The 18,328-nt window shown below is 46.5% G+C and overlaps 1 protein-coding gene across 2 annotated transcripts in view; it reads right to left on the bottom strand.

The window, feature by feature from the left end:
• The window catches only part of Pdpk1 (3-phosphoinositide dependent protein kinase 1), a 73,452-nt gene extending 59,528 nt beyond the window's left edge, over positions 1–13,924 (bottom strand). Inside the window, exon 1 of one of the 2 annotated variants that reach the window (XM_040748222.1) lies at positions 13,424–13,924. In XM_040748222.1, the coding sequence (XP_040604156.1) occupies positions 13,424–13,573 (150 nt within the window). In that variant the 5' untranslated portion in view covers positions 13,574–13,924. Of the gene's footprint in view, positions 1–3,596; positions 3,740–13,423 lie in introns of those variants that run through there. The other variant, XM_005081634.4, reaches the window with a different exon arrangement.
• Positions 13,925–18,328: the final 4,404 nt, after the last annotated feature.

Genomic DNA, 18,328 nt, shown 5'->3' on the forward strand with positions numbered 1-18,328 from the left:
AAGCAGGTAGATCTCTGTGAGTTCAAAGCCTGTCTGGTCTACAGAGCAAGTTCCAGGACAGCCCCCAAACAATACAGAGAAACCCTGTCTCAATAAAAAAAAGCAAAAAAAAAAAAAAAAATCCATGTCAGAAACATTGTTTAAAAGTGCTCAGGGGTTAAGAGTACTTCCTGATTTTCCCTAGGACCCAAATTTGCTTCCTGGCACCTACATCAGGAGGCTTATAACCACCTGTAACTCTAGCTCCAGGAGATCTCAAACCCTCTCCTGGCTTTTGAGGACAACCACAAACACAGGCACATGGGATTTACTCACACACACATATAAATAAATGTTTTGAAAAGAAACATAAACCAAACCCTTGATTCCATCTCTTATGGGGAACCTTGTCTTGCCTGCAGGGTCATCACCAGAGAAGAAAATGCATCCTGTTCCATGACAGGCAGAGCACCTAAGCACTGAAGAAAGGTGGCACAGCGGGCTGAAGAGATGGCTCTGCAGTTAAGAGCATTTTTTGCTCTTGTAGAGGACAAGGGTTAGGTTCCCAGCACACACATGGTGGCTAACAATCATCTATAACTATAGTTTAGGAGGATTTGATGCTCCAAGGGCACTGCGCACACATGATGTGTAGACAGACATGCAGCCATACACATAAAATAAAAACAATTTTGTTTTATGATACACGGATTCTCTGTGTAGCCCTGGTGTGTGTCACCACAACCCAGTTAAAAATCAATCTTTAAAAAAGGGGGTGGGGGGGACTGGAGAGATGGCTTAGTGGTTAAGAACACTAGAGGTCTTCCAGCAACCACATGATGGCTCACAATCACCTGTAACGAGATCCGGTACCCTCTCTGGCCTGCAGGCAAACATGCAGACAAAACACTGTATACATATATAATAAATAAATAAATCTTAAAAAAAAAAAAAAGCAGCCAAGAGGTGATGGTGCACACCTTTAGTCCCAGCACTTGGGGAAGCAGAGGCAGGCAAAGTACTATGTGTCCCGGTCAGCCAAGGCTACACAGAGAAATCCTGGGGGTGGGGGGATGTCAAGGTCTGGTTGTGGCACACACCTTTAATTCCAGCACAAGGGAAACAAGCAGGTAGATCTCTGGTCTGCATAACAAGCTCCAGGCCAACTAGAAGCTATTTAAAGAGATCCTTATCTTTAAAAAAATTATGGGTAATTTGATAATCTGAAGCCACTTTTTTGCATGCTTTCTTAATTTCCCTGACAGATGCACCACCCTTGGGAATCTAAAGCACCTTAGATTCTCAATTCCCTCTGACCAAACCACATCTCTTTTTCCAAAGGGGTGTGGAGGCTTCAAGCCTCACCCCAGCAGAGTAACAACCCTCAATGAGGGCAAACCATACACAGCTTCTTCCAAACAGGTGTTTTCTGACAGGACACAACTGAAATGGGCTCCAGGTGCCATTTCAAAGGATGTGGTCATCTGCCCAAAGAAATATAATGTCCCTCTTCCTCCAATATGGCACAACTAATATACTTAGGAAGCTCAAGCTCAAGGAAGATGTCCTGAGCAGTGGCACTGAGGACTTCCTCATACCCTAAGCTGCCCTCCCCTGGAAGATTCTCACATGACAGAGTGACACTGGACTTTCTGCCCAAATCCAATATTACTTATGAGTCGTGTATTTGGCCTCTCTTATCTTAGTTTCCACACCTATAAAATGGGAACAATTTCTACCTCACAACACAATATGAAGTACAAATCTAAATTATCTGCCTTGAAGTGAGAGCTTAATAAATGGTACTTAAAACCTCTGGCCCACCTTAAAGGCAGACTGAGCTAGAACTATTTCCACAGCCTCGGGTCATACTGTTGGCTTTACAAGTGTAAAGGGAAAACGCTTTGAGGCAAGTTAATTGAGACAGTGTCAGCACACCAGGTTAAAGTTCATCTTCCAGTCCTCAGATGAAAATCCATCACAGGAGCCAATCTGTCATTCCTAACAGGAAACTAGGCATATTCTCACATGTGGGGAGCTCCAGATGCCAAAGATGCAAGGCCTAGTTCTTCTCATTTCTTTACAGAGATGTCTATCATTGATTCTGTAATTCTCTTCCGCTCAACAGATTCCAATGCTTTTAACTGAAAAGGGTGCCTGATGAGAAGAAAATTGCAGATATCAAATGCCCATCATGGAAGTGCCAAGACCACGTGAGAAAACACTTTCCTCTTCACATGACACCATCAAATACACACCTTATACACTGCAACAGCATCACTGTGTAAAAGTTCACTTCATAAGCATCCACAATACCGTCACTCCAACTTCCACGATTCATGTTTTGCGTGCTAGCCCAAACACCCCGGGGTAAAGACACAAGTGTTGCAACACTCTTTTGCCTTTCACCATTTTTCTCAATAGGTCCTCCTCCTTTTAGAGCTTGGATTAATTATCACCCATCTCTACAATGGAAGTTTATAACTTGGAAGTCCACACAGATGAGCTGCGGAAGGCTCAAGAGCCTCCAGTAGCAACAAAATTCAGAGCAGCTGTGCATGCTTTATCAAAGGGAACCCATACTTTCAGATTCTCAAAGAGGCTCATGACCCTCCAAAAACATTTAAAACACACTACCACAGCCGCATCCTAGACCACACTGGATCAAGGGAGTTTCCTGGGTTCACCTGAGTAAAGAGACCTACAACCCCCTTCTGCCCCACCCCACCCACAAAGAAGGTAGGGGTAAGGATCGAACCCAAGAGCTCTGAGCGTATGAGGCAAGCAAATCACCACTGAACTACAGACCTAGCCCAAAGCGGGTCTGCCTTCTGAATCAAGTTTTGCTAGGCATCTGACATCACTCCATTACCCACTTCATATAGCATACAAGGTAGACATGCATGCTGATTACCTTGATCCTAAGAACTCTAAAACTTAACAAAAAATACAAGACAACTATGGATACTTTTAACAACTCAGACAAAACAGAAACATTTCACCCAACAAGTGGTTGGTTTTTTGTTTTTTGTGTTTTCCCTAAAACCCCTCCTCCCTGTCAAACTTAGTCTGCCCTCACTGGGGCCTCTAAGCCCGGCCTCCCAGGGCTTCCCACCTCACTGAGCGCAGAAACTCAGCACCGAAATGCCCCGCTGACCAAGGATCTGGAAAGGAGCCGCCAGCATCAGGTGTTACTAGCAGAAACTCACATCTGCTTCCCGAGACCCTCCTTCAGGTAAAGGCCGGAGGCTTCTCCTCCGCAGGCAAAACCTCAAGGTAAGCCCAGAGGCTCGGCTCCAGGCTGCGCGGAGCCGAAAACAAACTTTCCAGGCACTTCCACCCCGCCCGGCCGGGTGACACCTCCCGGCCTCCCCCCGCCCTCCGCGCCCTGTCAGCGCCCCCGGCTGCCGCCGCCAGCTCGAGCCGGAGCCCGCGCTCCCCGCCGCAGCCGAGAGGCACCCTTGGACGGCGCCAGAAGTCCTGCTCGCCGCCCAGCCGCAGGTGAGGCGCCGCCCGGCCCGCCGCACCGGGCCGCCCCACCTCGCCTAGCAGAACCCGGGCGACCGCCACGCTCCCGGGTAACGGACCGGCGCGCCCTGCAGCCGCCACGCGCTCACCAGCTGGCTGGTGGTCCTGGCCATGAGCCTCGCGTCGGAGCGGGCGCCTCCCCCCGCAGCGTTGCGCTGCTCGGCGCCTCCTCAGCGTCCTCCTCCCCGCGGCGGAGCCCCAGCAATGGCCGCCCTCATCCTGCGCCCGCCCCGCTGCCTGCCGCCCCCAGCACCACCCCGCCCCCGCGCGACGCTGGGTGGGACTTCCGCGACGCAGTCGCCGCTGCCCCTGTCCATTGGTCAGTATAACTATCACTCGCCGCGGGCCGCGAGTGCCCCGCCCCCGCCCAGGAGCCGCATTTCCGGGTTGGGTCCCGGCGCGCCTGTAGAGGGAGACCGAGCGAGCCAATCCGGGGCGGCGAGGAGGGGCCGAACTGGAGCACCGAGCTGTCATCCGCGTTCCCGGTCAAGTAAACTGAGGCTCGGCGGCCAGCCGGCCAAGGTCACGCCTGGGGCAGTAACAAGGCTGAGTTTGAACTGGCTGCCTGAACTACTTGAATTTCTTTCACGAGTGATCCGGCCGGGAGAGACACTGGGCTATCCTCTTGATTCAGAAAAACAAGTCCTGCCACTGACAGCTTCGGAAACAGTTTGTGCCTAGATTTTGGTGGGTGTCTTTTTTCGGATGTCTTTAGCTTGTTTTTATTCTTATTTCCTTTTCCCTCAACAGGATCTCACTTTGTAGCCCAGATTGGCCTAGTACTTGCAGCAATCCTTCTGCCTCAGCCTCTCAACTGCTAAAAGTACAGCCATGAGCCACCACACCCTGCTTTACTTGTCATTAATGACAGCGCGGTTTTAATTGTGGTGATATGGATACAAATTTTACAATCTTTACTCTTAAAAAAAAACTTTGTGTGCTTTTCGTGTAGTGCGTGTCTGCTTGTGTGTGGATGCTGGTGTCTTCAATACCACTCTCCACCTGGAGCCTGCTAATTCCTCTAGGCTGGGGGGCCAGTGATTTTCCGGGAGTGGAATTACAGACATGCCCACCGTTTCCAGCTTTTCCATGAGTGCTGAGGACCCAAACTCACAACTTCATGTTTACAAACAGGCACTACTGAGCCATCTTCCCCACCCTTGTCCAGTATTGGGAACTGAACTCAGGACCTCATGCTAGGTTATCTCTAAATTAAAATGTCTAAATACACTCTTACCTCTTACCACCTTTGTTTTTTGTGGCAGTTTTGAGCAGGGTCTCAGTATGTAGCCCTGGCTAACCTGAACCTTACCATGCAAACCAGGCCTGCCTTCAATGCATGAACTTCCTCCCTTGGCTTCCCTAGTGCTTGGATTACAGGTGTGCACTACCCTCTCCAGATACCTGTCCTTTTTTTTTTTTTTTTTTTTTTTTTTTTTTTTGGTTTTACGAGACAGGGTTTCTCTGTATTGTTTTGGAGGCTATCGGTCCAGCCCAGCCTCGAACTCACAGAGATCCGCCTGTCTCTGCCTCCCGAGTGCTGGGATTAAAGGCGTGCGCCACCACCGCCCGGCACCTGTCCTTATTTTTAAAAGTAATTTGAAGTCAACTGAAAAATGACTTGAGTGTTCAGCCATAAATGGGACATCTAGAGCCAGATGGTTTAATCCAAGCATTCAGGAGGCAGAGGCAAACAGATCTACAAAGTGAATTCCAGGGCAGCCAAGACTACAAAGAAAAACCCTGTCTCAAACAAAAATAAAGGGGGCATCTGTATCATTCCCCTTCTAAATAAGGCTTAGGGAGCATTGAGAAAGAGAGCTGTAAAATGGGGAGGAATGCTGAGAAATGTTATTTCCTGAACATCTATGGCCATGGCACTGATCAAGTCACAGCCGCTGTGGTTACATGCATAAGATCAAGCCAATCATTTCCTCTAAAATTCAGAATAAGATGGCTTTTAGTTTGTGTCTGTCTAGTATAATATTGTTATATATCACTTTTATTATTTTGAGATATGCCCCCATCTATTCCTAATGCCTGCAGGATTTTTATTCTGAAAGCATTTTGGACTTTGTCAAATGCATTTTCAGCACAAATTGAGATGATGTTGTGATTCCCATCTTTAAGTTTATTTATAAAGTATACTACATTTATTGATTTACATGTGTAGAACCAAATTTGCTACTCTGGGATGAAGCTCACTTGTCATGATGCATGATCATATTATTGTGCTTCTGGATTTAGTTTAAAAATATTTTGTTGATAATTTTTGTGTTTATGTTCATCAAATAAATTGATTTGTGGTTTTCAAAAAAAAAAGATCAAGCCAATCACAACATCGACATGGACAGGAGACGGCCTCACAAGGCCCCACACCTACCTGAGTAGTTACTGGCAACTGATGGCTGCTGGGAAAGTACCTTTTTCCTTTGAGGATGTGACCACTGGAAGATTGTCCTTGCCCGAGTGGATGACCCCATACACATTCACACACAGACAGCACTAACCAAACTCAGTAGGTTACTGAAAATTATACTACCTGCTCCACTAAAAAAAAAAAATAGTTTAAAGTCAGATGAAGTGAAGTGTACCTGTAGAGCCTTTTAACCTAGTAGGAAAATCAATTGAGTCCAGGAGTTCAAAGCCAACCTGAGCAATGTAGCAAGACTTTCAAAAAAATTTAGATGGTATAGAACATTCACATGTAGGACCTGTATGACAACCTCTAAAGATACAGGCCATAGCCACCCCTTCTCCCAGTCTGTCATACATTTATAGGCCTTAAAAACTACAAACTTCCGGGCATTGGTGGCACACACCTTTAATCCCAGCACTTGGGAAGCAGAGGCAGGTGGATCTCTGTGAGTTTGAGGCCAGCCTTGTCTTCATAGGGACTTCCAGGACAGCCAAGGCTGTTACACAAAGAAACCTGTCTCAGAAAAAATAAAACAAAAAACCTGGCCAAGCAATGGCTCAGTGGGTAACGTACTTGCTGTAAAGGCAAGGACACCTGAGTTTGGATCCTCAGAGCCCATGTACAGCCAGCCACAATTAAGATCATCTGTAAACTCAGCATTCCTGTGACAACAGAATCCCTGGAAGCATGTAGGCCCGTTATCCCAGACCCTGAACAGACCTGATATGACTAAGCAGGTAAAATACTTGCTGTGCAAGTAACAAACTGAGTTTAACCCAGCCTAAGTCAAGATAGGTGATAACTTGACTCCATGAATGTGCCATGATACATGTATCCCCTCATCATACACACGCAATGTAAGTTTCTTAAAGTTTTATTAGATTTATTCATTTTATGTTGTATGTTTTTCTTGCATATATATCTGTCTATGTACCACATGTGTGCTTGGTGCCCACAGTGGTCAGAAGAAACTATCAGATCCCCTGGAACTGAAGATGGTTGTGATCAACATGTGGTTGTTCAGAACAAGAGCAACAAGTGCTCTTAACCTCTGCCATTTCTCCGTGCCTATAATAAGTTTCTGTGAGTTCCAGGCCAGACAAGGTGTCAAAACATGGTGGAAGATAAGAACCGACACCTGACCTACACACACACACACACACACACACACACACACACAGACGGAGGAGAGTTGATTTAAAGCAACAAGTGACTATAACCCCTAGTGCCCAGAAGTCTTATTCTATCCATGCTGGTTTGACCCAGCCTTCCTTTTGCACTCAACACTGTATCACCCTGTGTCCTGTATAGCTCCCCTGGTTGCCATCTACCTCAGCTGCAGAGGTCTCCATTAGAGGAACATTACATTTACAGATGGGACGTTTATAGATCCATATACTGATAAATTTCTACTAACATACCAAATATCAGAATGGTTCCCAGTTTTGTTTTGTTCTCAAGAACCAGGTCCTACAACAAAATCCAGATACACCCTTACTTGCTTTCTTGTATAAATCTGTAGCCTATGAAATTAGAGGGTCAAAGTGCAGTTCATTACTGCTAAATCGCCTGCCATGTTCCACAAAGGACATTCCAGGTTACACTCTCTTCTAAGAATACACAAAGACGCCGGGCGGTGGTGGCACACGCCTTTAATCCCAGCACTCAGGAGGCAGAGGCAGGCAGATCTCTGTGAGTTCGAGGCCAGCCTGGTCTACAAAGTGAGTTCCAGGACAGCCTCCAAAGCTACAGAGAAACCCTGTCTCGGAAAAAAAAAAAAGACTACACAAAGACAAGCTGGGGGGGACAGAGCTCTTGCCAGCACACACTTTTGAATACTTTGCCATCACTGTCCTGCATTGTTTACCCTGCCACATAGAGCAGAGTGTCAGCTTTCAATACTTGATGGCCCCATGAGCAGCAGGTACTATGATCCTACCCACTACCCACATGAGGAAATGGGGGGGGGCAAGCTGAAGTAATCACTCTTTTACAGAGCTAGGTCACAGAATGCAGGTTTCAAAACCAGACTCAGCCAATCCTAGTGCCCAACTCAGCCAACTGTACTCAACGGCCTCCCAATCCTTTCAATTTTATTTGGGTCTTGCCTGTTTTGAGAGACTACTGACCATTTTGTATCATTTATCTTTCTTAGTTCCCCCTACAGCCTTGTGATATGTATTGGCTAATATTCACTACCATTTTACCCATGAAACAATTCACCAGACTCTATAATAACCACTGAATGTTGATATATATTAGCTATAGACTCGTGTGTGTGTGTGTGTGTGTGTGTGTGTGTGTGTGTAAGAGAGATCATACTCCGTTTCTCAGAAAGTTACTGAAGTAAAGAGACAAACCAAGAAAGAATGTGTGAGAGACATAGAAGAGACAAAGAATGCACAGGAATAGAGTGTAGGGAGGTCCCAGGTCCCATTCGTCCTTTCAACAATCATTGAGCCTCCCATGTGCCAAGTGAACAAAACACAAAAAGTTTTCGTGTGGATTTCTAGTACTGATACAGGAGTAGAGGAAGAGAGAAAGCCCAATAAGCAAATTTTATAGCATATTAGAAAAGTAGTAAGTCGCCAGGCAACGGTGGCACATACCCTTAATCCCAGCACTTGGGAGGCAGAGGCAGGCAGATCTCTGTGAGTTCGAGACCAGCCTGGTCTACAAAGAGTTCCAGGACTGTTACACAGAGAAAAACCCTATCTCAAAAAATAAAAAACGCCGGACGTTGGTGGCGCACGCCTTTAATCCCAGCACTCGGGAGGCAGAGGCAGGCGGATCTCTGTGAGTTTGAGGCCAGCCTGGTCTACAAAGTGAGTTTCAGGACAGCCTCCAAAGCCACAGAGAAACCCTGTCTCGAAAATCAATCAATCAATAAATAAATACATAAATAAACAAACAAAACAAAGCAAAAGGGAAGTAAGTCTTGTGGGGAAGAAAGACAATCAGGCCGATGGACTTGCAGAAGTGTGCAGGGAGGAGGTAAAAGTTTAAGTGGAGAAAAGCCGAGATAAGAGCTGTGGGCAGAAGCACCCAGACCACAGTGAGCAAGCTTCCCGAACACTCCAGAAAAAAAAACGTATGCAAAGGTAGGTTCTCAACACATAGAAAGTTGAGCTGAAAAGCTGACATAGAGGTGAAAAACCTCCGGGGGGGGGGGGGGACAAAACTCTCCTAGAAAGACAGCACAACCACAGTTTGAGTCTCTTTTCAGTGTCTCTTCTGCTATGTGTGATATTTACAGACGTGATCAGGTACTGACTCAACCCTGAGTCATCAGACTCTCTTAACATGAGGCTGGAGTTGTGGCCGGGTATTTAACACAAAAGCAATATATAACCACAAATGACTCAGGATATAAAGATACTAGTAAGAAAGATGGACATAAAAAGCAGGGAAACGGGGTGGTTACTGATTTTATCACAGTCTTTTTAGAACTATTTGGTCTTTTATTGTTTTCATTTTTAAATTTATGTGTATGGGTAATTTGCCTGCATGTATGTCTGAACACTATTTGTGTGAGTTCCCAGGAAGGTCAGAAGAGAGTATCAGATCCCCTGGAACTAGAGTTAAAGATGGTTTACGTTGTCATGTGGCTGCTGGGAATTGAACCTGGTCCTGAGGAAGAGCAGACAGTGCTTTAAATTGCTGGGCCATCTCTCCAGACCTACTATTTGATCTTTTATCTACTGACACAAATCCAAATTGATAAAATGGAGCTGGGCATGGTGACTAACTTCGGTAACCCCAGGACCTCTCACTCATGAATGTAAAGCTGGACAAGGATATTTGTGACCCCACAGTTCACTACTGTTTTGTTGTTGAGGATTATGGCCACAGCCTCCCTCCTTTCAAGTAAATGATTGACCACTGAGCAACATCCTTAACCCTGACTGCACAAATGAGAGAAAGGGCCATAATTTAAAGAGTAAGGGGTGAGGTACCTGGAGTGTCTAGAGGGAGGAGAGGGAAGGGAGAAATTATGGGCCTATATTATAATCTTTAAAAACTATATTTAAAGCCAGGTGGTGATGGCAGTGGCACACGCCTTTAATTCCAGCACTTAGAAGGCAGAGGTAGATGAATCTCTTGAGTTCAAGGCTAGCCTGATCTTCAGAGTTAGTTCCAGGACAGCCAGAGTTACACAGGGAAATATTGTCTTGAAAAAAGGAAGGAAGGAAAGACAAATCAAAAATATTCTTATAAAAAAGAAGAAATGTCTTATTTGTTACAAGGGATTGATTTTTTGTTTGTTTGTTTGTTTGGTTGGTTGGTTGGTTGATTGGTTTTTTCGAGACAGGGTTTCTCTAGCTTTGGAGGCTGTCCTGGAACGCATTCTGTAGACCAGGCTGGCCTCAAACTCACAGAGATCCACCTGCCTCTGCCTCCCAAGTGCTGGGATTAAAGATGTGTACCACCAATGCCTGGCTAAAATATTGTAAAATAAACAATGAGAGAGACTGGAGAGATGGCTCAGCAGTTAAGAACATTGGCTGCTCTTCTGGAGGACCCAGATTCAATTCCCAGCACCCATACGACAGCTCACAACTGTCTGGTAACTCCAGTTCCAGGGGTCTTATACCCTCACACAGACATATATATATAAGCAAAACACCAAACAATGTTCATAAAAATAAATTTAAAAAGTAATGATGAGGGCTGGGGATGTAATTCAAAGGTCGAGTGCTTGCCTATGATGTATGAGGCTCTGTTTAATCCCCAGTACCACAAAAATAAAAGTGAGATAAAACAGGGAGGAGGCAACGGCTCAGTGGATACAGCCTCACAAAAGCATGAGGACTGGAATTTGGACCTCGTGAACCCACTTAATAGTGAGGCAAGTACTCAACACTCAAGAGGTAGAGACTGGAGATTCCTGAAGCAAGCAGCTAGCTAGCCTAACCAGCATTTGAGAGATCCTGCCTCAATAAATAAAAGTGGAGAGCCACCAAGGAAGATGCCCAATGTCAACTTCAGGCCTCCATATGCACACACAGACGACCTTCTGTCGACCCTAGAGATCAGTATGCACTCACGACAAGGAACAGAGCAAAGTTCTAACAGAAAAAAGTAAAGCCAAACCAGGTGTGGTGGTGCAGGCTTTTAACCCCAGCACTCGGGAAGCAGAGGCAAACAGATCTCTGTTAAGTTCAGGACAGCCTGGACTATGAAATGAGTTCCAGATCAGTCAGGGCCACACAGTGAAATTCTGTTTGAAAAAGTCAACCTTTTTTTTTCTTCAAAATAATAAAAAAGAAGCAATAAAGAATAAAAAAGTTGCCAGGCAGTGGTGATGCACATTTTTAGTCCCAGCATTCAGGAGACAGAAACAGGCAAATCTCTGAGTCTGAGGACAGCCTAGTCTACAGAATGAGTTCCAGGACAGCCAGGGTTGTTACACAGAGAAATACTGTCTTGAAGAAAAAAAGAATACAAAATTTAAAATTCAACAGCTGCTGGCAAGATGGCTCAGCAGGTAAAGGCACTTGCTGCCAAGCCTGATGACCTGAGTTAATCCCTGGGACCCACAGGATGAAAGAGAGAAAGGATCCAAAAAGTTGTCCTCTTAACTACCACATACAGGCTTTGGTATGCACACCACATACATACATACATACATACATACATACATACATACATACATGTAAAATATGTTTAAAGATTCATTGAAAGTGAAGTGTGCTACTGGGAGACACAGAGCAGTGGCAGAGTGAGTGACTAAAGTGCCTGAGTCCAGGGTTCGTTCTCTGTGGTGGCACACTCCTTTAATTTTAGCATCCTGATGGCTAAGGTAGGAGGAGTTCAAGGCCAGCTTTGATCATGTCACAAGGGAGGGAATACAGTGGATTTTTTCCTGCTTTAAGTATGTGATGAACCAACAGATGACTGAGCTGGTATAAAGGCACCTGCTGCCCATCGTGATGGCCTGAGTTATATGACGCCCTGTGTGATGACCACACACAGAAGACAACAAGCTGCTACAGCTTCTCCTATAACCTCCATACTTGCATACACACACACACACAAACACACACACACAAACACACACACTCTCACACACAAATACTTTTTAGGTAAGGACGTACTAACTAGCCTTGGTTAGCTTATTACTCACTATGTAGGTCAGGCGGGCTTGAACTCATAGAGATCTGCCTGCCTCTGCTTCCTGAGTTCTGGGATTAAAGGCCTGAGCCATCATGTGAAGCCTGTTAAAAAAAATTTAAAGTGTATACAAAAGTTTTTGTGCATGTTGTGGTGTTGGGAATCAAATTTAGGAACTTGAACATGCTAGGCAAATGCTCTACCTCTAAAGTACAAGTTCAGATCCCAATAAATTGAAGTAGAATTAAAATTAAAAGCCTAAAAGAAGGCAGGAAATAGTTTAGTTGGTAAAATGATTGCCTTGCAAACATAAGAACCTAAATTAATCCGTTAATCCCCCAGAGTCCACATTAAAAAAGTCGGCCATTCTGGGTGTTGGTGGCATATGCCTTTAATCCCAGCACTTAGGAGGCAGAGGCAGGCAATCTCTGTGAGTTCAAGGCCAACCTGGTCTATAGAGTGTCTGCAGGATAGGCTCCAAAACTTCACAGAGAAACCCTGTCCTGAAAAAACCAAAAAAAAAAAAAAAAAAGTCAAGTATGCTGGTTGAAATAAAAAGATATTGGGCTGGAGAGATGGCCTAGCGCTTAAGAGTATATACTGCTCTTGCAGAAGAGCCAAGTTCAGTTCCCAGTACTTGTGGAATAGAATACTTGTTTAACTATGTAAAGATGTGTTGCATTTGTTTATATTGTGGGATATTTAACTATGTAAAGATGTGTCACTGTTTCACTTTGCCTGCCTAAGGCATCTGATTGGTCTAATAAAAAGCTGAATTGCCAATACCTAGGCAGAGGAGAGATAGGTGGAGCTTGTGGACAGAGAGAAAAGGAGCCCAGCCAGCAAGCAGGAAAGGAGAATGGACAGTATGTAGAAGAGGTAAATGAACCTCCGGGCAGCACAGAGATTAACAGAAATCGACTAATTTAAGTTAAAAAAAAAACTAGGTAGAAACAAGCCTAAGCTAAGGCCAAGTATTCAAAATTTACAGTAAGTCTCCGTGTCATGATTTGGGTGTTGGCAGTTGGCAGTGAAAGAAAGCCTGCTACAAGTACCCCCAACAGGCTACTCACAACTGCCTACAACTCTAGCCCCAGGGAAATTTGACCCCTTTGGCCTGTGAGGGTACTTGTGTACACACACACACACACACACACACACACACACACACACACACACACACGTTTTAAAGGCAACTGAGCAGGTGACAGGAGCAGGGTAGGGAGGGCAGCAGAAAGCAGGACAGTTCTGTCTCTAGGACCTTCCTGGCAGCTAACAGGCAAGACCCAAGCCACGCATGGCCAGGTAGCTCCTCTTACCTCTGCAAAGACAGGGTCTGGCTGCCCACCCCAGCACAATCGACAGGAGGGGAGATGGGCTTACCTGCTCCCGTACAGTTAGTTCATTGGTACCTGAGATAAAGGAGAGGGACTGTCTGTCCCTTCTGTGCCCAGACTCTCTTGTGTAAGCAATGTCTCCCTGAGCCAAGCATGTTGTGGCTTGGGGTGACATTGTGAGGTCATGGAAGGGCATGAGGATGATGGGAATCACCTTTGAAGTGACTGGTAGGTGTCTGCTGTGCACATGGTTAACACTGTTTTACTCTCTTCAACCAGCCCTCATGGCGTGAGAAAACAGGTTAAGAGGCTAGAAACTGATCAACGTGCCCCATCTGGATGGTTAAATAATTTCTACTGTGCCCCCCAAACATGACCTCGTGATGTTGTGGAGTTAGAAGTCCAGAAGTATCCTGGATACGTGGTTAAGCTCTGCTTTCTCCAGCCTGCAAAAAGATGCTGCTGGAACTGGGCATGATAGTCTGTGCCTTTAATCCTAACACTCATGAGGCAGAGGCAGAGTTCAAGGTCAGCCTCCAATACATAGCAAAGGAGAATAGGCTGTGCTGTGTAAGACTGCCTGACCACCACTCCCCAACCCCCAAAACAAAACAAAGCCAAACCCCACAGCCATAGTTGAGAGGTTTGAAAGCTTGTGTAGTAGGGCTAAAGACTTACTGCTACCATAGTGAACTGCAGACCTCAGTTCCTCCCACGTGGGCAACCCCATGCAGCTCTCTGCCGGCTAGGCTAGCTGCCTCTCCTCAGACAAGGGGTTCCACCTGGAAAACTCTACACTTAGCGTGTTCAGTTTGACAACAGAGTTGCCAAACTACTAAAAGTGCAATCTGGCTCAGTCAAACAAGTGCAGCACCCTGAGCACCTATAGGGAAAAGGCTCCGGCTGGAGCCCTTCACTGCAATCCTCACAAAAGCCACCTGGGCACTTCAGAGGGCCAGTCAAGGGACTCCCCTGAAGGGGAGGAAATGATTCAGTGGCTCCGCACGTCGTGCTCGGTGCTGCACCCGTGCTGATTGAGCCTATGTGTGGATTCTGCCTACTTTTGCTCCTTTAGTTGGGCCCAAGGGTTTCAGGAGTCCTACAGCTCCGAGCCTTGTACTGCGAAGAACATTATGATTGATCCTTGCAAAAACAGCCATCCGGCGGGTGGGCGTGGCCTCCGCGGCACCCTGTAGTGCCCGCTGGCTGGGCTGAACCACTCCTCCAACCTGCTAGTGTTTGCTCAGGCGGTTAAGTAGCATGCCACACCCGACTCCAAGGTGCGGGTAGTCTCTGTCACAGACGATCCCTCTTCATGAACCACCAGCCGGCCTTAAGAACATCATTTTGCCGCAACACCAGAGGTCAACGGACCCAGGTCGTCTGGCTCGGGACTGGAACCCGAGTTCCCAGGGAGCCTGGCAGGCTGCTAACCATCGCCGGCCGCCAGATGGCACCCGTGCGCTTCGTAGTACTGAATCGTTTGCCTCCCGGGGTAGACTGAATAAAAGCGTCCGCCAGCTGTCTCAGGAGCACTGGCTCCCAACCTGTTCAGCTCCCTACCACTACCGTGACTCAGCTGACCTCAGGGAGTGGCTGTCCCCCAGTCCACACCCATACCACAGGCATGCCTGATGCGGCACCAACTGTTACCAACAGCTGGGGCGGCATCCGTGCCCCAGAAGCCCCAGACTGAAGTAACCGGCACACCTTCCTGTGACTAGCCCTCCAGCTCTGAGCCATCGGCGGGCAGAGTGTGGTTGTGGTAGGAGACTAATTGCACTGACAGAGTATGTCTGGAAAGTAATAGTTCCTGAGATGATGGGGGTGATGGCTGCACAGCAACATGAGGGTGCTTACAGTTACTGAACTGCACACGCAAGAGTGCAAGAGTGCTTAAAGTGGGGCTGCAGTTGGCTCAGGGTTAGGAGCACTGGATGCTCTTCCAGAGGTCCTGAGTTCAATTCCCAGTACCCACATAACACCTAATAACCCCACCCCCAGGGGGTCCAATTCCTTCCTGGGTACTGTACTCACGTGGTGCACAGACATAAATGCAGGCGAAACACCCATACCCACGAAATAAAATGTTAAAAAAAAAAAGTAAATAAAAGAATGGTGGTTGCATGCCTTTAATCCCAGCACTCGGGAGGCAGAGGCAGTCGGATCTCTGTGAGTTCGAGGCCGGGCTGGACCGACAGCCTCCAAAACAATACAGAGAAACCCCGTCTCATAAAACCAAAAAAAAAAAAAAAGAACCAGAGTTCAGTTCCCAGCATCTATACCACCCAGCTCGCAAACACTGTAACTACAGCTCCCAGGAGGTTCCAGGCTTCTAGCCTCCACTGCACATGCACTCATGTGCACATACCTACATACGTACACACGCATACATAATTAAAGATAAACTTTCAAGTAGTTAAGGGACGAGAGAGATGGCTCAGTATTCAAGAAGCCTAGTTCTGTTCTCGGCACCTACCCCATGCTCCAGGAGGTCTGACATATCTTCTGGCCTTCTTGGACACCTGGATGCACATAAATGAACACACGTAAATACAATTTTTTTAAATGCCGGACAGTGGTAGTGGATGCCTTTAAAGCTACACAAAGAAACCCTGCCTCAAAAAAAACAAACAAAAAATTAAATTAAAAAAATTAAGGTCTCTCTACATAGCCCTGGCTGTCCTGGAACTCACTCTGTAGACCAAGCTGGCCTTGAACTCACAGAGATCTGCCTACCTCTGCCTCCTGAGAGCTGGTAACAAAGGTGTGTGCCACCAATGCCTGGCCAAAAAGAAAAAACTGAAGTGATAATTTCTGGGTTTGGGGATGTAGCTCAGTTGAGAGTGCTGCTTATTATGCATGAGGCATTGGGCTCAAATTCCAGCACCAAATACTTAGCTGTAAATCCACCCTCAGAAAGTAGAGAAAAGAGGATCGTGTTCTCAACTACACACAGAATTGGAGGCTAGCCTTCGCTACAAGAGATGACTTCCCAGTTTGCTGAGATTATGCAGCCTAGAGTAGCTTCCAACTTGATATATATATGGCCAAGGACAACACTGAACTCCTGTTCCTCCTGCCTCTGCCCTCCAGGGGGTTACAAGCATGCACAATTATGCTGAGCAATTTTATACTTTTGTAAGATTTGTTTTTACCTTTATTTACTTACAGTTTTTCTTTTTTTTTTTTCTTTTTTTTGGTTTTTCGAGACAGGGTTTCTCTGTATTGCTTTGGAGGCTGTTCTGGAACTTGCTTTGTAGACCAGTCTGGCCTTGAACTCATGGAGATCCTCCTGCCTCTGCCTTCCAAGTGCTGATATGTGCCACCAACACCCAATCTAAGAATTTATTATTATTTTTAATTATATGTATGTGCACGTCTGTGTGGAGGATATGCAGATCCCCCTGAGGAAAGCCACCTGACGTGGGTGCTGCACTTGAACACAGGTTCCAGCAAAAACAGTACATGCTCTTAAACACGGAGCCATCTCTCCAGCTGTTTTTTTTTTTTAAACAGTAATCCAGGCAGGTGGTGGTGTGCATTCCTTTAATCCAGCAGAAGCAGGAGGATCTATCTCTGTGAGTTCAAGTCCAGCCTGGTCTAAAGAACAAGTTCCAGGACGGAGAAACCCTGTCTCCACCCCCCACACACACCAAAAAAAAAAAAAAATCTAATACTTCAAATCTGTAGAGCAGCTTCAGAGCCACTGACTCCTCCCCCAGCTATATTCCAACACGTAAGCCTGCTTGCCTCTGTCTTCTGTTGAGGTAGTTCCTTCCACCTCAAAACCTTCCCAGTGCTAGTTCCCATCATTTCTGGGTAGCCCCAAACCACGGCTCACTCATCTGAGCCCTTCGTGATGTCCACCCAGAGCAGCAGCACAAATACAGTGAAACTGGATCTGGGCAGTCAAGGCCAGTTCTGTACTGAAACAGAACCCAGGACCTTATATACATGCTATGCAAGCTCTCTACTATTGAATTGTACCTTTAGTCTCCACACGGAGTCCTGGTCACCAGGACTATCCAGCAGAAGCCAGTGCCGGATTCCCTCATCTGAGAAATTAAGGTGACAGACAGGTATGCCTACCATTGGGTTTCTGGTAGACAGGTGAAATGAGTCAACATGCATGAAAAGTTTGGGAGTGAGGCCTGCCACCAGCAGAGGGAGGTCTCCACAGGCCGGTGAGTCCTGATGGACTGGCCCCATGTGACTCATGCCCTCCCTGTCCTTTGTCATATGGAGGGTGTGGCAATGAGGTAAATGCAGGCTCCCTTGCTTGCCTTTCACTCCACTGAGGCTGGGATCCCTCGATGGCTTTTGTGGGCTGACTGTGCCCCTGCCCACCAGCTATTCTCTCCAGGCTCTTGCTCTCCAACAGTAGAAGGTCCAAGAGTGTTTTGTTTGCCTAGTTTCCTTCTTCTTTATTTTTCAAACTTTGGCCTAAAAACAGTTCCTATATACCTGATACATGTTTGCAACCTCCTATCCTAAGGTATAAAGTATCACATGCCAGGGGGAGTCACCTACCCCAGGACCCAATGCAAAGTGAAGGCATTCCAAGACCTGACCTCCAACCTTTGGTATATACTCCTACATCACAGCCATCCTTCAAGTCAAAGGAATCCCCAAAGCCTGTGCAGTGATGTTTCCAGGGAGCCTGATGAACCACATTCCCCAAGTGGGAGGAAGTCAGGCTAGGGTACTCTTGTATGCCCTGCCCAAGACTAACAGAGCAAACAGAGCCATAAGACCAGAACTGCCCACCAGCACCAGGCAGGTATGCCACAGCCACCAAACATGGGAATGAAGGAAGATTTGTCAGCCGTTGGGGTCTTTGAAAGAAGACACCACAGGGAATGGAACTTTTGATTATCCAAGGAGGTGCTAGGCAGGTCTGGCAGGTCAGGGAGCAGTGGGTGGAGTCCTAGGCTCAAACTGGAGGCCC

This window comes from Mesocricetus auratus, unplaced genomic scaffold (genome assembly GCF_017639785.1).
Source record: "Mesocricetus auratus isolate SY011 unplaced genomic scaffold, BCM_Maur_2.0 Super-Scaffold_100007, whole genome shotgun sequence".
Taxonomy (NCBI): Eukaryota; Metazoa; Chordata; class Mammalia; order Rodentia; family Cricetidae; genus Mesocricetus; species Mesocricetus auratus.